The sequence below is a fragment of the Mobula hypostoma genome, chromosome 3 (genome assembly GCF_963921235.1).
Source record: "Mobula hypostoma chromosome 3, sMobHyp1.1, whole genome shotgun sequence".
Taxonomy (NCBI): domain Eukaryota; kingdom Metazoa; phylum Chordata; class Chondrichthyes; order Myliobatiformes; family Myliobatidae; genus Mobula; species Mobula hypostoma.
This window is the reverse complement of record NC_086099.1, coordinates 37,710,356-37,732,571: the sequence shown is the minus strand read 5'-3', so window position 1 is coordinate 37,732,571 and position 22,216 is coordinate 37,710,356. Positions and strand designations below refer to the sequence as shown.

The 22,216-nt window shown below is 41.0% G+C and overlaps 1 protein-coding gene across 1 annotated transcript in view; it reads left to right on the top strand.

Annotated features, from left to right (window-relative positions):
* LOC134343940 (embigin-like) overlaps nt 1–20,824 on the top strand; it is a 62,803-nt gene extending 41,979 nt beyond the window's left edge. Inside the window, exons 4-8 of the mRNA XM_063042901.1 lie at nt 11,101–11,189; nt 13,248–13,378; nt 17,122–17,392; nt 20,647–20,668; nt 20,752–20,824. Coding sequence (XP_062898971.1) covers nt 11,101–11,189; nt 13,248–13,378; nt 17,122–17,392; nt 20,647–20,668; nt 20,752–20,809 — 571 coding nt within the window. The 3' untranslated portion in view covers nt 20,810–20,824. The remainder of the gene's footprint in view (nt 1–11,100; nt 11,190–13,247; nt 13,379–17,121; nt 17,393–20,646; nt 20,669–20,751) is intronic.
* Nucleotides 20,825–22,216: the final 1,392 nt, after the last annotated feature.

The following is a 22,216-nucleotide window of genomic DNA, read 5'->3' as shown; positions in this document are numbered from 1 at the left end:
TCCAGGTGAAAAACCAGTAAGGGGAAAGATAAAGGGTGGGAGAGGGGAAGCAGGGAGGGGATAGGCAGGAAAGGTGAAGAAAGAATAGGGGAAAACACAATGGGTAGTAGGAGGTGGAAACAAGAGGGTGGTGGTAGGCAGCTGGGGAGGAGACAGAGTGACATAGGGATAGGGGAAGGGAGGGGGAGGGAATTACTGGAAGTTGGAGAATTCTATGTTCATACCAAGGGGCTGGAGACTACCTAGATGGTATATGAGGTGTTGCTCCTCCAACCTGAGTTTAGCCTCATCATGACAGTAGAGGAGGCCATGAATGGACATATCTGAATGGGCATGGGAAGCAGAGTTGAAGTGGGTGGCTACTGGGAGATCCTGTCTGTTGTGGCGGACGGAGTGGAGGTGCTCGACGAAGCGGTCCCCCAATCTGCGTTGGGTTTCACCGATGTAGAGGAGGCCGCACCGGGAGCACCGGGTGCAATAGATGACCCCAACAGACTCACAAGTGAAGTGTTGCCTCACTTGGAAGTACTGTTTGGGGCCCTGAACGAAACCCGACGCAGATTGGGGGACCGCTTCGTCGAGCATCTCCACTCCGTCCGCCACAACAGACAGGATCTCCCAGTAGCCACCCACTTCAACTCTGCTTCCCACTCCCATTCAGATATGTCCATACATGGCCTCCTCTACTGCCATGATGAGGCTAAACTCAGGTTGGAGGAGCAACACCTCATATACCATCTAGGTAGTCTCCAGCCCCTTGGTATGAACATAGAATTCTCCAACTTCCGGTAATTCCCTCCCCCTCCCTTCCTCTATCCCTATGTCACTCTGTTCCCTCCCCCAGCAGCCTACCGCCTCCCTCTTGGTTCCACCTCCTGCTACCCATTGTGTTTTCCCTTATTCTTTCTTCACCTTTTCTGTCTATCACCTCCCTGCTTCCCTTCCCCCACCCCTTTATCTTCCCTCTTACTGGTTTTTCACCTGGAATCTACCAGCCTTGTCCTTCCCACCTTCCCCCCACCTTCTTTATAGGGCCTCTGCCCCTTCCCTCTTCAGTCCTGACGAAGGGATCCGGCCCAAAACGTCGACTGATCTTTTCCATCGATGCTGCCGGACCTGCTGAGTTCCTCCAGCTTGTTGTGGGTGTTGCTTTGGCCCCAGCATCTGCAGATTATTTTGTGTTAACCTTAGCAAACTTCCCTTCCAGGATCTTGGTCCCCCTGGGATTTAAGTGCAACCCGTACTTTTTATACAGGTCACTCCTGCCCCAAAAGAGTCCCAGTGATCCAGAAATCTGATTCTCTGCCCCCTGCTCCAATCCCTCAGCCACGCATTTATCCTCCGCCTCACTCTATTCCTATACTCACTGTTGCGTGGCACAGGCAGTAATCCCGAGATTACTACCTTTGAGATCCTGATTCTCAACTTCCTTGCTAACTCCCTGTAGTCTGTTATCCTACCTATATCGTTGGTACCAATATGTACCACGACCTCTGGCTGTTCACCATCCCACTTCAGGATATCGTGGACGCAATCAGAAACATCCTGCACCCTGACACCTGGGAGGCAAACTACCATCCGCGTTTCTTTCCTGAGTCCACAGAATCACCTGTCTGACCCCCTAACTGTAGAGTCTCCTACTACTGCTGCCTTCTTCCTCTCCCTACCCTTCTGAGCCACAGGGCCAGACTCTGTGCCAGAGGTGCGACCACTGTTGCTTCCCCCAGGTAGGCTGTCCCCCCGCCCCAACAGTACTCAAACAGGAGTACTTATCGTTAAGGGGTACAGCCACAGGGATACTCTCTAGTATCTGACTCTTGCCTTTCCCTCTCCTGACTGTTACCCTCTTACCTGTCTTCCGAGGCCCCGGTGTGACTACTTGCCTATCGCTCCTATCTATCAACCCCTCACTTTCCTTGACCAGACGAAGGTCATTGAGCTGCATCTCCAGTTCCCTCACGTGCTCTCTAAAGGGCTGTGGCTCGACACACCTTGTGCAGATGTGGCCGTCCAGTTACATGCACTTGTAGGATGCCATTCTGTGTTGCACTAAACTTTTCTGCAAATTCTTATTGTGCTTTTCTCCAATGAACTTCTTTTGTAACTTATTCCTTCATCGGATATAGATATCACTGGCAAGGGCAGCATTTAGATTCATTGGCCCAATTCATTCACGATGATCAAGCTAATCCCAATTGCCAATTGGTCCATTTCTTTCTGAACCTCTCCTATCCACAAGCCTGCCCAAATGCACTTTAAATGTTGTACGTGATTATACCTGCTGCTACCTTTTCCCCTGGCAATTCATCCCATATGCTCTGCATCCTCTGTGTGAAGAAGTTGCCCCTCAGATGACTTTAAAATTGGTAAATGAGTTTGTTATTGTCACATGCACTGAAGTACAGTGGAAAGCTTGTCCTGCATACTGTTCCTGTGGATCAATTCATTACAACAGTGTATTGAGGTAGTACATGGGAAAGCAATAAATCTTTCCCCAAACAGAGAAAATCTGCAGATACTGGAAATCAAAGTAATATATGCAAAATTCTGGAGGAACTCAGCAGGCCAGGTAGCATCTTTGGAAAAGAGTAAACAGTCGACATTTCGGCCTGAGAACCCTTCATCAGAACTGGATAAGCGAGAGAAGAGGTCAGAGTAAGAAGGTGGGGGGAGAAGAGGAAGAAGTACAAGGTAGTAAGTGAGAGGTGAAACCAGGAGGGGGGGAGTGGTGAAGTAAAGAGCTGAGAAGCTGATAGGTGAAAGAGATAAAGAGCTGGATAAGGGGGAATCTGATAGGAGAGGACAGAAGAACATGGATGAAAGGGAAGGGGCACCAGAGGGAGGTGATAGGCAGGTAAGGAGATAAGGTGAGATAGGGAATGGTGAAGGAGAAAGGGGGTTCAATTACCGGAAGTCTGAGAAATCGATGTTCATGCCATCAGTTTGGAGGCTATCCGAATAGAATATAAGGTGTTTCTCCTCCATCCTGAGTGTGGTTTCATCGTGGCAGTAGAGCAGGCCATAGACTGACATGTTGGAATGGGAATGGAAAGTAGAATTGAAATGGCTACTGGGAAATCCTGCTTTCTCTGGCAAAGAGAGCCTAAGTGCTCGGCGAAGCGGTCTCCCAATCTATATGAGGTCTCAGCAATATACAGGAGGCCACACCAGGAGCACCGAATATAGAAGATGACCCCAGTAGTCTCACAGGTGAAGTGCCATCTCACCTGGAAAGACTGTTTGGGGCCCTGAATGGTAGTGAGGGAGGGGGTGTAGGGACAGGTGTGGCTCTTGTTCTGCGTGCAAAAATAAATACAAGGAGGGCAATGAATGGGGAGTGATGAATGGACAGGGGATTCGTGTAGAAAGCCTTCCCCTGTGGAAAGTGGAAAATGGAAGGGGAGGAAAATATGTGCTTGGTGGTGGGATCCCATTGGAGATGGCAGAAGTTATGGAGACAGTGGGGTGGTAGTTGAGGACAAGAGGAACCCTATCCCTGGCGGGGTGAGGGCAGATGTGCGTGAAATGGAAGAGATGTGGGTGAGGGTGGAGTTGATGCTGGAGGAAGGAAAGCCACTTTTTTGAAGAAGGAGGACATCTCATTAGTTCTGGAATGAAAAGCATCATCCTGAGAGCAGATGTGATGGAGACAGAGAAATTGAGAGAAGGAGATGGCATTCTTACAAGTAGCAGGGTGGGAAGAGATATAGTCCAGGTAACTGTGAGAATCAGTGGGTTTGTAAAAGATATCAGTGGATAAACCATCTCAAGAGATAGAGACAGTTTGATTAAGAAAGGGGAGGGAGGTTTTGGAAATGGACCAGGTAAATTTGAGGACAGGGTGGAAGTTGGAGTCAAATTTGATGAAGTCGACGATCTCAGCATGGGTGCAGGAAGCAGCACCATTGCAGTCATTGATGTAGCATAGGAAAAGCTGGAGAGTGATGCCGGTGTAGGCTTGGAACATAGACCGTTCCACATAGCCGACAAAAAGGCAGGCATAGCTGGGACCCATGCGAGTGCCAATGGCTACACCTTTGGTTTGAAGGAAGTGGGAGGAGCCAAAGTAAAAAGTAGTGAGACTAAGGATGGGTTCTGCCAGATAGAGGAGAGTGGTGGTGGAGGGGAACTGGTTGAATCTGCTGTCCAGAAAGAAGTGAAGGGCTTTATGATGGGGGACAGAGGTGTACAAGGACTGGAATCTTTCCCCTCTCACTTCAAACCTCTGCTCTCATGTTTTGGATTCCCTTACCCTCAGGGAAAAATCTTTGGCTGTTTGTCATCTATGTTAATGATTTGGATCGGCAGATTTGTGGATGATCGCAAGATTGGAGGCAACGAGGAAGGCTATCAGCAGGATTTGGACCAGCTGGAAAAATAGGCAGAAAAATGGCAGATGGAATTCAATGAAGACATGTATGAGGTGTTGCACTTGGGGAGGACAAACAAGCGTAGGATATACACAGTGTACGTAGGGCACTGAGGAGTATGGTAGAACAAAGGGATCTGACCATAATTTCTTGAAAGTGGTGTCACAAGTAGAAATGGTCATTAAGAACGATTTTGATACATTGCCCTTCATAAATCAACGTATTGAGTGCAGAAGTTGAGATGTTATGGTAAAGTTGTATAGGATATTGGTGAAGCCTAATTTGAGCATTGCATGCAGTTCTGGAAATCTACCAACAGGAAAACATTGAAAAAGTACAGAGAAAACTTACAAGGATATTGCTTGGACTTGAGTACCCCAATTACTGGGAAAGGTTGATCAGATCAGATTAGGGCTTTATTCCCTGGAGAGTAGGAGAATGAGGGGACATTTATAGAGGTATGCAAAATTATGTGTGGTATAGATATGTAGGGCTAAGGCAAGCAGGCTTTTTCCACTTAGGATGGGTGAGACTAAGATGTAGAGGTCTTAGGTTAAAGGTGATAGATGAAATATTGAAAGGGAACCTGACTCAGAGGGTAGTGTGAATGTGGAACGAGTTGCCAGCGGAAGTAGTGGATTTAGGTTTGATTGCAATATTTATGAGAGTTTCCGTAAGTACATAGATGGAGTGGGTATGGAGGGCTGTGGTCCAGGTTAAGTCCAATGACACAGGTAGAATAATGGCTCGGCATAGACTAGATTGGCTGAAGGGCCTGTTTCTGTGCTTCCCTGCTCTGTGACTGTGATTTAATAAACCTCTCCCTACCTGTATCGCACCTTCTACTCTAACTGTAACACTTTATTTGGCCTTCTGTTCCCCTTGCATATTCCAATGAACTGATCTGTATGTTTCTCACTGCAACTCGGCACCTGTGACAATAATAAACCAATTTACCCATTTAATTTACTAAGTTACCCTTTACTTTCCTATAGTCGAGAGAAAGAAAGTCCTAAACTATCCAGCATCTCCTTGTAACTCAAGACTCCTCTGCCAGTAAAATCCTAGTGGATCTTTTGTGCAACCTCTTCAGTTTAATGATATTCTTCCTGTAGCAGGGTGACTGATGAAGGCAAGCATTCCAAGCACCTTATTCAGCACTCTGACGACCTGAGACATTCAATGAACTATGTATATGCACTCCCAAGTCTCCCCCATTTATTTCTCTCTGTAGCTGCCCCATGATTTGAGGGGTATTCAGGGTGATTTCAGAGGGCAGTTGGGAACCAACCAACTTAATGATTTTCAGATTTCACGATTTTCTGAAGGACTCGTCTGTCAAAGCCAGTATGGTAAGGGAGGAGGTGGGGGGGGGGGTGATCTCTAAGCCAGGCTGAAATACAGAGGGATGAGACCTCCAACATGTTGTTAGCAGATGTGCAATCAATGGAGAATAAAATTGAGGAGCAGAGGACAAAAATTGCTGTATCGGGGGAAATGGGAGATTGTTGTGCTCTTATGTTTGAATGATACATGGCTTACTCTCAGCACAGCCAGATATGACGATCAGACCCATAGGCTTCTAGGTTCACAGGTTGGACTGAACTGATGATTTAGAAAAGGCAAAAGGTGGAGGTTTGTGTTTCATGATAGGTGGTGTTCCGATGTGGTGTTTTGTCGAACTCATATTCACCAGATCTTGAACAGCTAATGGTCAAGTGCTGTCTGTCTACTTACTTAGAGTTCTTCATAATCCTGATCCCAGTTTACATAACACCAGCTGCCGACTGTAACCAAGTGTTTGAGATACTGCATGATGCCATCTCCAAACAAGAAACAGCCCACCCTGAAGCATTTCAAGTCAGAGTCAGGGATTTCAACCAGGCTTGTTTTAAGAAAACCTTTCCCAATTATAATCAGCATACAACCTGTAGCACCAGTGCACCCAACACACTAGACCATTGTTATACTAAGATAAGGAATGCCTACCATGCCCAGACCTCATTTTGGTAATTGTGATCACTTGGTTGTCCTTGTCCTACCTGCATACAGAGAGAGGTCAAAGAGCAAAGCTCCAAAGATTAGGACAACAAAGAGGTGGTTGCAAGAGCAGAGGAGCAGCTCACGGGATTCCTTCAAGATGGTGAACTGGGCCGTGTTCAAGGACTCACCTGTGGATCTGAATGAATACTCCATGGTTGTCATGATATTAAAACAGTTGTAGAGGAGTGTCTACCCACAAAATCATTCCCCAACCAGAAGCCAGGATGAACCATGAAATCTGCAGTCTGCTGAGAAGCAAATCAGAGGCATTCAAGTCTGGTGACCAAGAAAGTTACAAGAAGTCCAGGTACAATCTTGAAAAGGCCATCTCATAGACTGTGTAGCAAATTAGGACTAAATTGAATCAACAAAGGATGCTTGACAGTGTGGCAGGGCTTGAATGCTATCACCTTAGAAAGTAAACCAAGTGACATCAGGGCTTTGCTTCCAGATGAGCTCAAGGCCTTCTGTATTTGCTTTATCAATCAAAACATGAAGGGTGTGTCGTAAACTCCAACAGCCCCTGATGATCATGTGGTTTCAGTCTCTGAGGCTGACTGGCAGAAGAGCAGCCTTCAGAAGGGTGAACCCACATAAAGCATCTAGACCAGATGGGGTATATGGCCAGGTACTAAAGACATGTGTTGATCAACTGGCTGGAGTATTAACCTCTAGGTTTGGCAGAGTGCGGTACCCACCTGCTTCACGCAGGCTTCAATTATACCAGTGCCGAAGAAGAACGTGGTGACCTGTCTCAACGACTATCATCCAGTAGCACTTACATCCACAGTGATGAAGTGTTTTGAAAGGTTGGTGATGAAAAATATCAACTCCTGCCTGAGAAATGACGAGTTTTCTCCAATATGCAACAGGTCTATAGCAGATGCTATCTCACTGGCTCTTCACTCAACTAGAGAGCAAAGATGCATAGATCAGGATGCTTTTTATCAACTATGGCTCAGCATTCAATACCATCATCCCCTCAAGACTAATCAATAAGCTTCAAGACCTTGGCCTCAATACCTCCTTATGCAATTGGTTCCCCGATTTTTTCATTTGCAGACCCTGGTCAGTTCAGATTGGCAACAACATCTCCTTCATAATCTCCGTCAGCAAAGGTGCAACCCAAGACTGTGTGCTTATCCACTGCTCTACTCACTTTACTCTTATGACTGTGAGGCTAAGCACAGCTCTAATGTCCTACTCAAGTTTGCTGACAACATCACTGTCGTAGGCCGAGTCAAAGGTGCTGATGATTCAGCAGATAGGAGGGGGATTGAAAAACTGGCTGAGTAGTGCCACAGCAACAACCTCTCACTTAATGTCAATAGTCTGCTGAAGGAGCAGATTGTTGACTTCAGGATGAGAAAACCAGAGAATCATGTGCAGGTCCTCATTGGAGGATCTGAGGTAAACAGGGTCAGCAACTTTAAATGCCATGGTGATACTATTTTGGAGAACCTGTCCTGGGCAAGGCAGTGCCTCTACTTCCTAAGGAGTTTGCGTAGATCCTAAGATTATATCTGATACCTAAAACTTTGACAAACTTCTTTAGATGTGTAATGGACAGTATATTGACTGGCTGTTTCATCGCCTGGTAATAGAAACACCAATGCCTTTGAATGGAAAATCCTACAAAAAACTAGTGGGTACAGCCCAGTGCAACATGGTTAAAGCCCTCCCCACCATTGAGCACATCCACACAAAGCGTTGTCACAGGGAAGAAGCATCCATCATCAAGGACCACCGCTCTCCTAGCTCAGAACATGCTCTCTTCCCTCTGGTACAGGAGCCTCAGGGCACACACCACCGTGTTCAGGTATAGGTATTACGCCTCAACCATCAGGCTCTCGAACCAAAGCGGATAACTTCCCTGAACCTCAGTTGCCCCATCATTGAAATGTTCTCACAACCCATGGACTCACTTTCAAGAACTCTTCATCTCATGTTCTTGATATTTATTGCATATTTATTTAGTATTATTATGTCCTTTTTGTATTTGTGGCTTTTCTTTTGCACACTGGTTGAATGCCGGAGTTCATGCAGTCTTTCATTAATTCTATTATGGTTATGAGATTTACTGAGTATGCCTGCAAGAAAATGATTCTCAGGGTTGTATATGGTAATATATATGTACTTTGATAATAAATTTACGTTGAACTTTGAATTTATGTTGAACTCTGGTGGACTTAGAGTCAGTGTATATTAGCAGATTTCCTTCCTGAAGGGCGTTTGTGAAGTAAATGTTTTTATAGTGACAAGTTAGTAATTTCATGGCCACTAATTACGATAATTGCTTTTTAATTCCAGATTTATTTGATAAATTGAATTTAAACATATCCAGCTTAGAAGGTGTTATTTGAACAATCTCAATGAATTATGGGCCCTTTGAATAATTGATCGGAAGTCAAACACTCATGCTCCTGCACCCATGAAATTTATCTCAGTGCATCTTTAAAGGAAAACATAGTTGCCATATGTGTTATTTATTTTATTCTATCTAAGAATAGAGGATCAGTATACTTATGATGGTCATTATTCTTGATTCATCCACCTTGAAATAATCTGTCTTTGTCATTTTTGACATCTTTTTCATTTAACATCTCAGCACTCCCTATATAAATTCTTGTAGTTCCTAAGATTTCATTGCTTTATCAAGGAGTATATAATGTGAAATAGAATTTCCTGAGATCATTTCTAATTGTTGCACAAGAGGCATAAAATGCATCTCAGTTTAAAACTGGTAAGAACTGTTCTGGTTTGTGATAGCTGAAAGGTTTAAGAATGTGTAATATTCATAACATCTTATGCAATTTTCCACCTCCATTTTTTTCTAGATTTTAGGAAGGCGCACATTCCAGACAAAAGACCAAAACTTAGCTTTGATGCAGAATATGAAAATTTGTTTAAACTTCAGTCATAGAAAAATTAACTGTAAAGTATATTGGAACCTTTTACAAGCACAAAGCTGTTCAAATTTGGTGACTGGAAATAACTCTGGATGTGGAAACAGCTGAAGCTTCTTACATTTTGCAAAATTATTCTATTATTTTCAACGTACCATTCATTATACAACTGCCCAAGATAAATAATTTCCTTTAAGTATCTTTCCCTACCTGATCCACAGGGTGGCGCTATTACATGCACTTCACATGCAGGTATTTCTCTCTGAGCTGACACTACACTAAGTCAAAATTACTGTAATTTGCAACTACATTTATGCACAAGTGCAATGGAAAAAAAACTTATTTGCAGCAGTGTCACAGGCACATAGTGTTATATAAGCAGCATTTACAAGAAAACCTAAATTAAAGAGTAGTGTAGAGGTTAGTCCGATGCTATTATATCTCAGCGTGTCAGAGTTCAATTCCAGAGCAGTCTGTAATGAGTTCTCCCTGTGATGGCATTGATTTCCTCTGGGTGCTCCAGTTTCCTCCCACAATCCAAAGATGCACCAGTTAGTAGGTTAATTGGTCATTGTAAATTGTCCTGTGATTAGTGCTAAGCAGGTGGGCTATGGACAGCGAAAGGGCCTGTTCCATGTTGTAAATCTAAATAAATAAATGCACATCAACAATTTTTTAAATAAGAACTAACACAGACAAAGAAAAAGTCTTTAGTGTGAAGTGTTGTGATTAAGGTTTTATAATCACTTTGTACAAGTAATGATACCAATCTTTGTTCTTCAGTTTTACCAGAGGTCCTTGATAACATGCTCAGACAAATTTTCCCAACTCATATCCTTTGACTAATTAATTGATAATAATCATTCAGAGTGAAATTTTAATTGTTCTGCATTACACAATTAGTTCTAAGCACCAATAAATTATAACTCATTAACAGCAGGATCATAATATCACTAGGATTTGATAATATTGTTTTAAAATCTTTAGCCCTGAAGACACCAATAGAACTAGTTGGCATTAGCAACTTAGTTATACTTGAATAATGCTCTAAGTGTTAACAAAAAAGTTTCCATAGACTATTTAACCATGTAATGCCACTGTGTTGTAAAAAAAGTATCATCAGCAATTTTGCTTGATGTTGTTAATTTAAGATTCATTTGTATATATTTTTAACATATTATTTTGTGCAACATTGCAGCTACCTGCTTGCACAACCCATTAAGCACCTCCTGCTCCCACCTATGGCAACACCTTTAAAGCCCATGTCCTTGGTTATGTGGGACGGCTTAAGAACTGAAAAAGGCTTTACTTTTGAAGTTAAAGTTGTTGATAGATTTAGAATCAGTTCATGTTTTAAACTATGTAATCTGATTTAATGGAAGAAAGCAAATAAGAATTAATATGCAGTTTGGAAATTAGTTGTTTTTGATAAAAATGTATTCAATTGATGCAAAAAAGGCAATATTTTTCCAAAAGTGAATATTTGTCTGCCATACAGCTAATCATATCCAAACTGGTTATCTGTTAATAAATTGTACACTTACCTTCAAGGCTTTTAAAGTATATTATGGCATAAAATAGAAATAGATAATTTGTCTCAACAGCATAAAACTTCTTTGCAATTTACTTATTTGTTTCACACCGCCAACATATCCTTGTCATCCTTCCTTGCTCATACATTATTTATTATGAATTAAGAGTAGGGGAAATGTCATGTGCTTAAGAATAATTAAATGATTAGGGGCCTTAACATCAGTAATTGTCATGATTTGTGATTGCAGGTTTGATTTTCAGAATGCCAGTGATGCTGGGAACTATTCTTGTATCTTTGACACAGCCCCCGAATTGGAAGGCAGGTTTGAAGTACAAAGTGAGTTTGTTATCTGTGATAACAGAAAGGTTCCCAATATTTACCAATGCTTGCTGTCATATCTTAGGTTGAGTATCCAATCTTGTGACTTTCTGGCTCTATCCATGTGTATGGTATAAGTGAATATTTTGATAAATCTCCATATATTATAAGTTGAAAACCAGATAATGGGTTTTAAAATTCTCACTAAGTATTTAATATATCAGTGATATACCTTAAATAATGCAAGTCAGCGTGGGGACTTTTGGTAAAAAGTTAGCAACAATAAAATTAATGGGATGATTTACCTGAGCTACTGATGCTTAAGCTCCCTTCTGAGACCAATACTGCTGATGGGACACCTGAGAGCTAATAGGAATAATTAATAATGGAAAAATAGAGTAATATTTACCATTCAATTTATTTGCTACACCAATGTTATTTCAAACATTGGTCATATTTAAAAACTACAGCATGAAAGAAGACTGCAGTTCAGTAACAGATGTAGAGTAGGAGTGTTCACTTCAAGTGGCCAGCCCATGACCATAGGACAATGGCTTACTGGTGTATCTTTTAAGAGAAACATCAAGTCCAGGGCATATATCCTTTGGGATGAAGACATAATAGCTGGCCTGTTGGTTCAGGAATAAATGTGAAAGAATAACAGGGTTTGGGAAAAATAAAGTTTTCTAGGTGTGCTGAAAAATACTGAACTTATTCTGTTAAATCTGAGCTCTAGTATTTAAAACCTGTCTAGTAAGGGGATTAGTTTGCAAAACTATTGACAGGTTTGGTTTTAAAAAGGGTTCAAGGTGTTATTGGGCCATTATCCATCCAGCTATCCTATCAGACAATGTGTTGTGGCTCAATTGTATTTAAATCAGAATGTAGTGTATTCTTGTCCCACTCCATTAATTTCAGTCGGGCAAAGGGAGCCCTGCATAAATGGAGGTGCATTTTTTATGCCAGAGTAGAGTTTACTGTGGTGTTCTGGGCAAAATTCTTTCCCTCACTCAACATGAGTGAAAACAGAACATCTGCCCTTTAACACATGATTGTTTCTGGTTTGTTGTGCACAGATTATCTGTGCAATTCCAACATTACCATAGTGATTATGTTTAATAAAACAAAATGATTTATTGACTGCAGCAACACACAAAATGCTGGAGAAACTCAGTGGGTCAGGTGACATCACCAGTCCCTGGCAAAGTCTCAACCCAAAATGCTGACTATCTATTTGCTCCCAAAGATGCTGATTCATTTGCTGTTATGGTAAGCTCAATTACAGAAGTCTACACCTAATGAACTGATGGCAAAACATCTAAAGATTAGATTACGAGAACACTCAGTCCTCTTTTATTGTCATTTAGAAATGCATACATGCATTAAGAAATAATACAACGTTTCTCCGGAGTGATATCACAGAAAACAGGACAAACCAAAGACTAACACTGACAGAACCACATAATTATAACATATAGTTACAGCAGTGCAAAGCAATACCATAATTTGATGAAGAATAAACCATGGGCACAGTAAAAAAAAGTCTCAAAGTCCCCGAGTCGATCGACTCCCGAGTCCCCGATAGCAGGCAACAAAAGGGAGAAACTCCCTGCCATAAACCTGCAGGCACCATCAACTTGCCGATACCTTGGAAGCAGCTGACCGCAGCCGACACTAAGCCCATCCATCTGAAAGCTTCGAGCTTCCGACCAGCCTCTCCGATACAGCCTCCTGAGTGCCATCCTCTGCCGAGCGCCTTCGACCTCGCCCCGGCCGCTGAAACAAGCAAAGCCGAGGATTCGGGGCCTTCTGCTCCAGAGATTCCGGTTACCACACAGTAGCAGCGGCAGCGAAGCGGGCATTTCAGAAGTTTTGCAGATGTTCCTCCGTACTCTCACATCCGTCTCCATCAAATCAGAATTGTGCATGGTCCCCTACTTGACAGTTTACAGATATCATTCACCGGAGAGGCCGTGCGCGCTGCCGTCGCACCGCCATCTTCTCCTCCAGAGCAATTAATTCTGTTCAATTTTGGTCTGGGACCAAAGTTAATCTAGTTTATTTGTTTATTCCCAGTTCCCCCTATCTGGACCAAAAAGAAAAGTGTGATGTGCTCAAATCACGATCAAGTTAATTTAACTTGTGAAAGTGGTCAATATGCTCCACTCAAATGGATTTGGTTGAAGGAAGTCCATGACAGCAAAGAGGTATGGAAAATCTCAATTGATTATTAATAGATTATTAATTGATATTAATATATTATTACTAAAATGGCCAGATATGAGGGTGGGGAGCATTACTTCTAAAACTGCGAGGAAAACTCTTGGAGACCATCACCTTTGTTAATCTCATTTTTTAAATTACCCTCACAATGTCATCAAGTTTCCTCTCTCCTCCCACTCACTTGCACTCTAGGGACTCATTTTAGTGGTTAGTTAACCTGGCAACCCACTCATTGTCAGGAGGTGGGAGTAAATTGGAAACCACACAGCCTTAAGGGAGTATGCATGGTCCACGCATACAAGCAGTCAGAATTGAAACTGTGGTGCTGGTGCTGTGGGTCAGTGGCTTTATTAGCTGTGTCACTTGTGGGTATTATCTTGTTGAATTTGTAAAATGGCCACAGTATTAGGCAAACCCTTCTTATCTGCAAACTGTCACTGAAGTTACAGCGGTGAAATAATTTTTCAGTATTTCAGCTGAATCATTTAAAATTTTTACAGAATTTTAACATGTAGAATGGAATCTATGTTTACACCAATTTTAGTGTAGAGAATATGACAAATTATGCTGTTTATTAGTGTTTGTATAGCATGAGCTGCCTGAATAGTACACAAAGTTTTTTAATGACACTTTTGTACACACAGTAAGTATAATAAGGAAAATCTAAGTGTTTCATGTCTGAAAATCAGTGATTTTTCTGGAATGAAAGGTAATAATGTAAGGAATGCACTGCTCCTAAGAGTGCTATATGAGGTCATTCTTACCCTTGGCCATTAGGCTCTATAATGAGTCAACCTATAGCCAGGGAAGTGATCATAATCTTTGACTTGTAAATTTTGTACATCTTATTTCTAAGGTAACTTATTTTTATTCCTTCTTACTTCTCTTCCAATAATTGTATATCTGTGCACTTGTAATGCTACTGTGACACAGTAGTTTCTTTTGGGATCAATAAAGTTTCCATCTATCTGTCTAATTTGAAGCATTTCTAGTTAAATTCTGTCGTTCTGGATATTTGGCCAGTCACAATTTATACTTCTTCTGCAATATATGCATTAGATGTACATCAATAAATGCCTTTCCAGACAGAACACTCCCTTTAGAATATAGTATGGAAAATTAGTACATGGCATTCTGAAAAACGCTTAGCATTTGTGACACCTAGAACAAGCAAGTTTAAGTAATGAAACTCCAGGTGAAGGTGTCAAATTGATTTGCTTCCAGACGTTTGAGGATGCTGACTGTCAACCTGCTCCTCTCCCAACCCTGCCTCTACTCTTTACCAGCATCCCACTCTCCACTAGTCTTTGGCTTCTTGTATTCTTCATGAAGTTATGCTTCTGAAAACTGTGGCAGAGGACTCACAGCACATCATTGCTGTACTGCGCCATGACACATGAGGACATTCATCATACGTAGGCCCCTGGGTTGTCCTATTTTGTGGAAAATGAGGTTCTTCGTCCACACCTGTCTCAGTCACCGATTTAAATGTTTGTCATTGTTACTGTAATTCTCAGGAGACCCACATCTGAAAATCAGCACATAGCAGTTGGTGTTAAATCACAAAGCTTGATCCCCAAACCCATGACGAATGAAGAGAATTAGGTATTTCGGCCAGTCACTTACTTATTTAGGTTTAGAGCAAGCCACTGTCTTCCAAAGCCCAATTATGTTTCAGGTTATTTTCTGATCCCTCTGCAAGGTCTCATTTTGACCTGTAACTTTTGCTTATTCATACATTTTTCAGCACCAATCTTGAATTTTGTCTTCTGAGGCGGAAATGGATATATAAGAATCTGAATTTTAGCTCACAAAAGTAGAATGACGTGATTGTCTAAGGGAACAAAATTAAACATATCTTGACTGGAATCAGATCTATATTGATACAGCCTCTTCCTGACTTTAAGAGAGATTGATGAAAAGGGCTGTGGATGCTCAATATGTGATTACATTTAAGAATGAGATTGATAGACTTTTGGACAAATAGAATAGGTAGTGGAGGTTGGGCAGGACTGTGTAGATGACCATAGAAACTACAGCACAGAAACAGGCCTTTTGGCCCTTGGCTGTGCCAAACCATTTTCTGCCTAGTCCCACTGACCTGCACACGGACCATATCCCTCCATACACCTCCCATCCATGTATCTGTCCAATTTATTCTCAAATGTTAAAAAAGAACCTGCATTTACCACCTCGTCTGGCAGCTCATTCCATACTCCCACCACTCTCTGTGTGAAGAAGCCCCCCCTAATGTTACCTTTAAACTTTCCCCCCCTCACCCTTAACCCATGTCCTCTGGTTTTTTTCTCCCCTTGCCTCAGTGGAAAAAGCCTGCTTGCATTCACTCTATCTATACCCATCATAATTTTATATACCTCCATCAAATCTCCCCTCATTCTTCTACGCTCCAGGGAATAAAGTCTTAACCTATTCAACCTTTCTCTGTAACTGAGTTTCTCAAGTCCCGGCAACATCCTTGTAAACCTTCTCTGCATTCTTTCAACCTTATTAATATCCTTCCTGTAATTTGGTGACCAAAACTGAACGCAATACTCCAGATTTGGCCTCACCAATGCCTTATACAACCTCATCATAACATTCCAGCTCTTATACTCAATACTTTGATTAATAAAGGCCAATGTACCAAAAGCTCTCTTTACGACCCTATCTACCTGTGACGCCACTTTTAGGGAATTTTGTATCTGTATTCCCAGATCCCTCTGTTCCACTGCACTCCTCACTGCCTGACCATTTACCCTGTATGTTCTACGTTGGTTTGTCCTTCCAAAGTGCAATACCTCACACTTGTCTGTACTAAACTCCATCTGCCATTTTTCAACCCATTTTTCCAGCTGGTCCAAATCCCTCTGCAAGCTTTGAAAACCTTCCTCACTGTCTACTACACCTCCAATCTTTGTATCATCAGCAAATTTGCTGGTCCAGTTTACCACATTGTCAACCAGATCATTGATATAGATGACAAATAACAATGGACCCAGCACTGATCGCTGTGGCACACCACTAGTCACAGGACGTCAGCAATCTTCTGCTCCTATATTCTTGAGATTACAGATTACAGCTGGATTGCGTTTGGCTGAGTTTTGTTAACAGGAGCTTTCAGAAAGGTATGATAGTTAGACTGGTAGTCATGGAGTATTTCAATGAGAGCCAGTACCTCAGGAGAGGAATGCTGAATCTAAAGGGACATTGAGAAATTATGAACAAAGGAAACTATTTCTGAGATACTAATTTAAAGATCAACATGCTGCAGAAGAATTGGTAAAATTATTATTTTATTTGGGCAAGCATACCAATTATCTACAGAATTTGTGCAGAAAATAATTATTGTCAAAGTATTTTGTTCAATTCAATACTTTAGTTTTTCTCACTCCGTTCAATGAAGTACTAACAGTAAGCTATACCATCCTTTTAAAAGGCAATCAGGTAGCTTTTAATTGTAGCTTTGCCAACAATCTAAAAATAGGTTGAGGGGGATAATAGATCAGCCATGTTGTAATGGCAGAGCAGATTTAGTGACCTAATTCTGCTCCTACGGCTTATGGTCTTGTATCATATATATGAATTAAAAGGTTCACTGATAGGGGTTCATTTCTTGTAATAGAGTGTGAGCAAGGAATTATTCTGTGTGTGTTTGCCTGTCTGCTTTAAATTTTCCAACGTGCATCCATGCAAGTGTTTAAAAAAGTTTTATTTTCTATCTATGCAGAAACTGATGAATGAGACAGATGAATATTATATCCACAGTAATGGCAATAAATCAATGCTTTCAATAAAAAGTGCCATCGTGGATAATACTACTTTCTACCACTGTGAAGCTGTCTACTCAGTGGGGGTCAGTACATTGCAGATCTACCTGAAAGTTCACGACCTCACTGCTGCACTTATCCCGTTTCTGTGTATCGTTGCTGAGGTAATTGTGTTAGTCGTCTTCATACTTGCTTGTGAAAGAAGGATGAAGCAGAAGGAAGAACCTGCTGGTAAGAATTTGGCTTTTTGCTATTAGCATTTATCTTTTCTTCAAAACTGAACCATTCAGTTTTTAATGTTATAATTCCAAGTTGTCTATATCCTGTGAAATATGAAGGACTTGCATTTACTTATCAGTTCTCGTGATGTTTTGAGACATCCAAAGTATTTAAATATATTTACTGTTGTAATGTAGTAAACACTATAACCAAATTAAGAACAACAAATTCCCATAAACTATAATGTGATAACTTCAGGATAAACTGCTTCCTTACAAGATATTGACTTGGGAGAAAATATTAGCTAGGACCTTTTTTTTGAAACAGCATGAAGCTTATCATTCAACACAGTAGAAGTACAAACATCTTATAGTGAGACTTACTCAAGTAAAAGTTGCTTATATTTTTCTTATTCAAATTTAGTTTTCAAACTTCATGACCCCAATGTGAATGATTCCAATTCCCTATCCCTTGTTCCTTGTTCCACAGTTGTTCCTTGATTTACCTTGAGAGCTTTTCCTCGGTTTTTAGACAATGTTTTTAGGTTTACAAGAATGTTATCAGGACTCGTGAGCCTGAATAAAAAATCATAGGGGGGCATAGATGGGGTGATCATGCTCAGTCTTTTTTCCAGAAAAAGAGAACCAAACACTAGAAGACACAGGTATAGTGTGAAAGGTGAAAGTTTGTAAAGAAACCCAAAGGGCAACTTCTTCACAAGGAGGGTGGTGTGTATATGAAATGAGCTGTCAGAGAAAGAAATAGAAGCAGATACAATGGCAGCATTTAAATATATATTTGAGTAAGTATATGGACAGAAAAGGTTCAGAAGGATATGGCCTAAATGTGGGTAAGACTAGCCTAGGTGGGCATGGGTATGTTGAGCTGTTTTACTCTATAACTCAATGGCAAGCTCTTTATTACAGTGAATTGATACTTTTAGACAATAAAGATTTTTGGATTTTCTCCCCGTTTAGAAAATAGTCTGCACATTTATTTCTACTACCAAAGTGCATAACCATGCATTTTCCAACATTGTATTTCATTTGCTGCTTTCTTGCCCATTCTCCTAAGTGTGAAGTGGTTAATTTCGGTAGGTCAAATTTGAAGCCAAAATATAATATTAATGGTAAGACTCCTGGTAGTGTGGAGGATCAGTGAGATCTTGGGGTTTGTGTCCATAGGACACTCAAAGCTGCTGCTCAGGTTGACAGTGTTGTTAAGAAGGTGTATGGTGTGTTGGCCATCATCAACCGTGGGATTGAGTTCAAGAGCTGTGAGGTGATGTTTCAGCTATATAAGATCTTAGTTTGATTGAACTTGGAGTGCTGTGTTCAGTGCAGGAAGGATGTAGATACTATAGAGAGAGTACAGAGGAGATTTACAAGACGTTGCCTGAATTGGAGAGCATGACTTATGAGAGTAGGTTGAGTGAACTTGGCCTTTTTCCCTTGGGGCGATGGAAGATGAGAGGTGACCTGATAGAGGTGTATAAGATGATGAGAGGCATTGATCGTGTGGATAGCCAGAGACCTTTTCCCAGGGCTTAAATGTCTAACACGAGGGGACATAGTTTTAAAGTGCTTGGAAGTAAGTACAAGGGTGATGTCAGAGGTAAGTTTTTCACACAGGGATTGGTGAATGCGTGGAATGCACTGCCGGTGACAGTGGTGGAGGCAGATACAATAAGGTCTTTTAAGAGATTCTTAGATAGGTACATTGAGGTTACAAAAATAGAGAGCTGTGCAGTAGGGAAATTCAAGGCCGTTTCTAGAGTAGGTTATGTGGTTGGCACAACATTGTGGGCCGAAGGGCCTTTAATGTGCTGTAGATTTCTATGTTCTATGACCTTGGGAAATAACTCTTCTGATCTGAAAAATAGTGGTTGTATTGAATCTATCTGGAAAAAGAAAAGGGGTCTCAGTTTCACATTTCACCTGAAGAAATATCAACACTTCCTCAGCTCCACTGACGCATCTTGCCAGCTGAGTGTTTGTCTCTCTAGTGGGATTTGAACTCATAACCTTGTTATCCAAGGGAAAGAAAACTCACAACTCCATCTACTGATTTGTCAACCTCTCAATAAAAATAAGAATGTGGATAAATTACTCCCTGAACACTGAGCAAATTCTGTGTGATTAGCAAAAAGCAAAAAAGAACTGCTGACGTTGGAAGTCTGAAATAAAATGCTGCTCATGGAGGTGAAGGTGATCTTTTCCCTGCTCGAGGTGGGAGGAGAGGATGTGAAGGCAGTCATGTGGGAAATGGAGCAGGTAGATTGAGAGCCACGTGGAACTATGGTGCTGAGAAAGCGCCATTAGTTAAGGGTAAAGAAACACCCATGAAGGTTCTCAGTCATCCAGGTCATTGTATAACGAACAGTAGTAAATCAAGGCAACTGCAACAGTCACAACATGCTGGAGGAGCTCAGCAGGTCGGGCAGCATCCGTGGAAACGATCAGTCAACGTTTCGGGCCGGAACGCTTCGTCAGGACTCAAAGCAACTGACTTGCTCTGTTGTCTAGAAGACATATTACCACTCATCTGAAAGGCTTCTTCAATTCTGAGCCATGGTGCATTGTTTTTGGGCTTTTAAACTGTGAGTTGTTTAAAGGTACAGCAATCAAATGAGGGTCATTTAGAGTCATAGAGGTAATGATAAGATCATTAGTCTTATTTTTGCATGAATGGAGGTGTGAACTGGATATGGGATGCCAGCCTATATCTGGAGATTGAAATAGGGAAGTCAAGTAAGGGAAGGGAAAAGTTAGAGATAGAGCAGGTGAATATGAGAGTGAGGTGGTGTTGGTGTGCACAGGCCTTTAGGTGTGGCAGGGCCCTGTATAACAGAAGTGTGGCTTCCTACTTTTGTTTTCAGTATCTTTGCAATGAATTTTCACATACTGTTGGCTTCCTTACAAACTGAGAGTCACACCAATGGACTCATCAATGCACCTGGGCAAAAAGATGAGGGATGAGACCTGAATGAGATTGTATTCCACAAAAAGTCCGGTGCATGATTCATATGGATTCCCAAGGCTACACCATTGATTTGGAGGAATTGAGTGGACTTAAAAGAAAAGTTGTTCATTGAGAATATTTAGCCAGTCAATAAAATTATGGTGGCACAGGGGAACTGATTGGGTAGCTGTTTAAGGAAAAAACATTGAGCCTCTGGCCATCCACAAGGATGTTTGCTTTGTAACTCCATTTTATCATTTTCTCTTTCATGTAAACTTTCTGGCAAATGGATATCAATTTATAAGATAACAACACTTCAAACAACCAGTAAGCATTTTACTTCCAGAAATTTTATTACCAAGTTTGATTTGAAATTCTTTCTGTTCTAATTAACTGTCAATACTTTGTAGCACCACAGAAGAGCTGCTTGAATCCACTGAAAATGGAGCCCGGCATAGAAAGACTTAACTTATTTCCTTGCAAGTGAGTGAAAAGATTCATATAAATTAGGACCTTAAACATCATTCAAGGCAAAGCCAATGCTCTACTAAACTGGTGATGAGAGGTGGAGGATGTCCCTTGAACTTTTTTTTGGCCTACTTCACTGTGAGAATGAAGGTGATAACATTGGAAAGAAACTCAGTGAAACTCCTTCTTGTTCTTGTCAAAAATATATCAAAGTTTGATTAAGAATTAATCTGGCTCATTACAAACAAAGTACGATGAGAATAAATCAGAAATGTGGCCATTTCAAAGCTACAGAGCTTGTACTAACAGCCTGGTCTAAAGTCCATTTCGTTCTCTATTCATTGAATTCCCTAACTAGTGGCTTAATTCCTAAAGAAAGCTACATTCTCTTTCCAATGTTGACTTTTCCTTCCTGTCCTTTAGAATTGCTTTATGATATACCTGAAAATGCTTACGGAAATCCATATAATTCAGGGGAAATGCACTTAGAAAGAATCTAACCCTAATTTTAGACATGTGCTTTTGAAACCCTGGGTGAAAAGTTCTCCAAAATGGGAAGAAGTGAAGAATGCAGCACATTTTGATATCTGTTTTGAAGCTTTAAAATGGAAGCTGTGTGATTTATCCGATTACTTCTGAGTTATTATTTTTACTTCAACTCTGCACTGGATATGTCATGCATGTAGCTGGCCTTAGTTCCATTATTTAAGAAGACTGTTGAGTAGCCCAGTGAGATTTGCCTATTTTTACTGATCCCCTTCGGCATTGTTAAATGCCTTTAGCACTGACCCATTGGCACAATAAAAGCATAGTGAAAGTTAATACCAGTGTCTGAAAATCACCAGATCATCTACAATATTGGTAACCAACTGATTTTTATTTTAAATTTGCGATTAATCTGTAGATATTGTTCCTATATGTAATTTTCTGTGTATGCAATTTACTTTGTGGCTTTGTTGCAATTTAGGCACTTTTAAATTAGAAATAATATTTAATATTCTTTATTTTCTCCATTGCAGAAAATATGAACAACCAAAAGTATGGGAGCATCTTTATTTTGCTATGAATCATTATGGCTCAAAGGAAACATCAATGTATTTGAGGAATATTAGTGCTGCTTTCTCTTCATCCCTATTAGGAAGAGAATTCCAATGCCAATTTAACCCTGGTATCCATATAATTCTTATAATCCATTCATAAGAACTGTAATGATACAATTCTTAAGCATCCTCTCTACCTACTGTATGATAATTGGTTAGTTTAATTTGAAGCTACCAGATGTCTGAAAGAATGACAGTGAATGTATTAGATGGAGGTCAAATGAAAGCATATCAAAAACCTTGATGCGCAAGTATAAAAAGTAGCAATACTGTAGTTCACATCACCGATACATTGTACTGTTGTTTT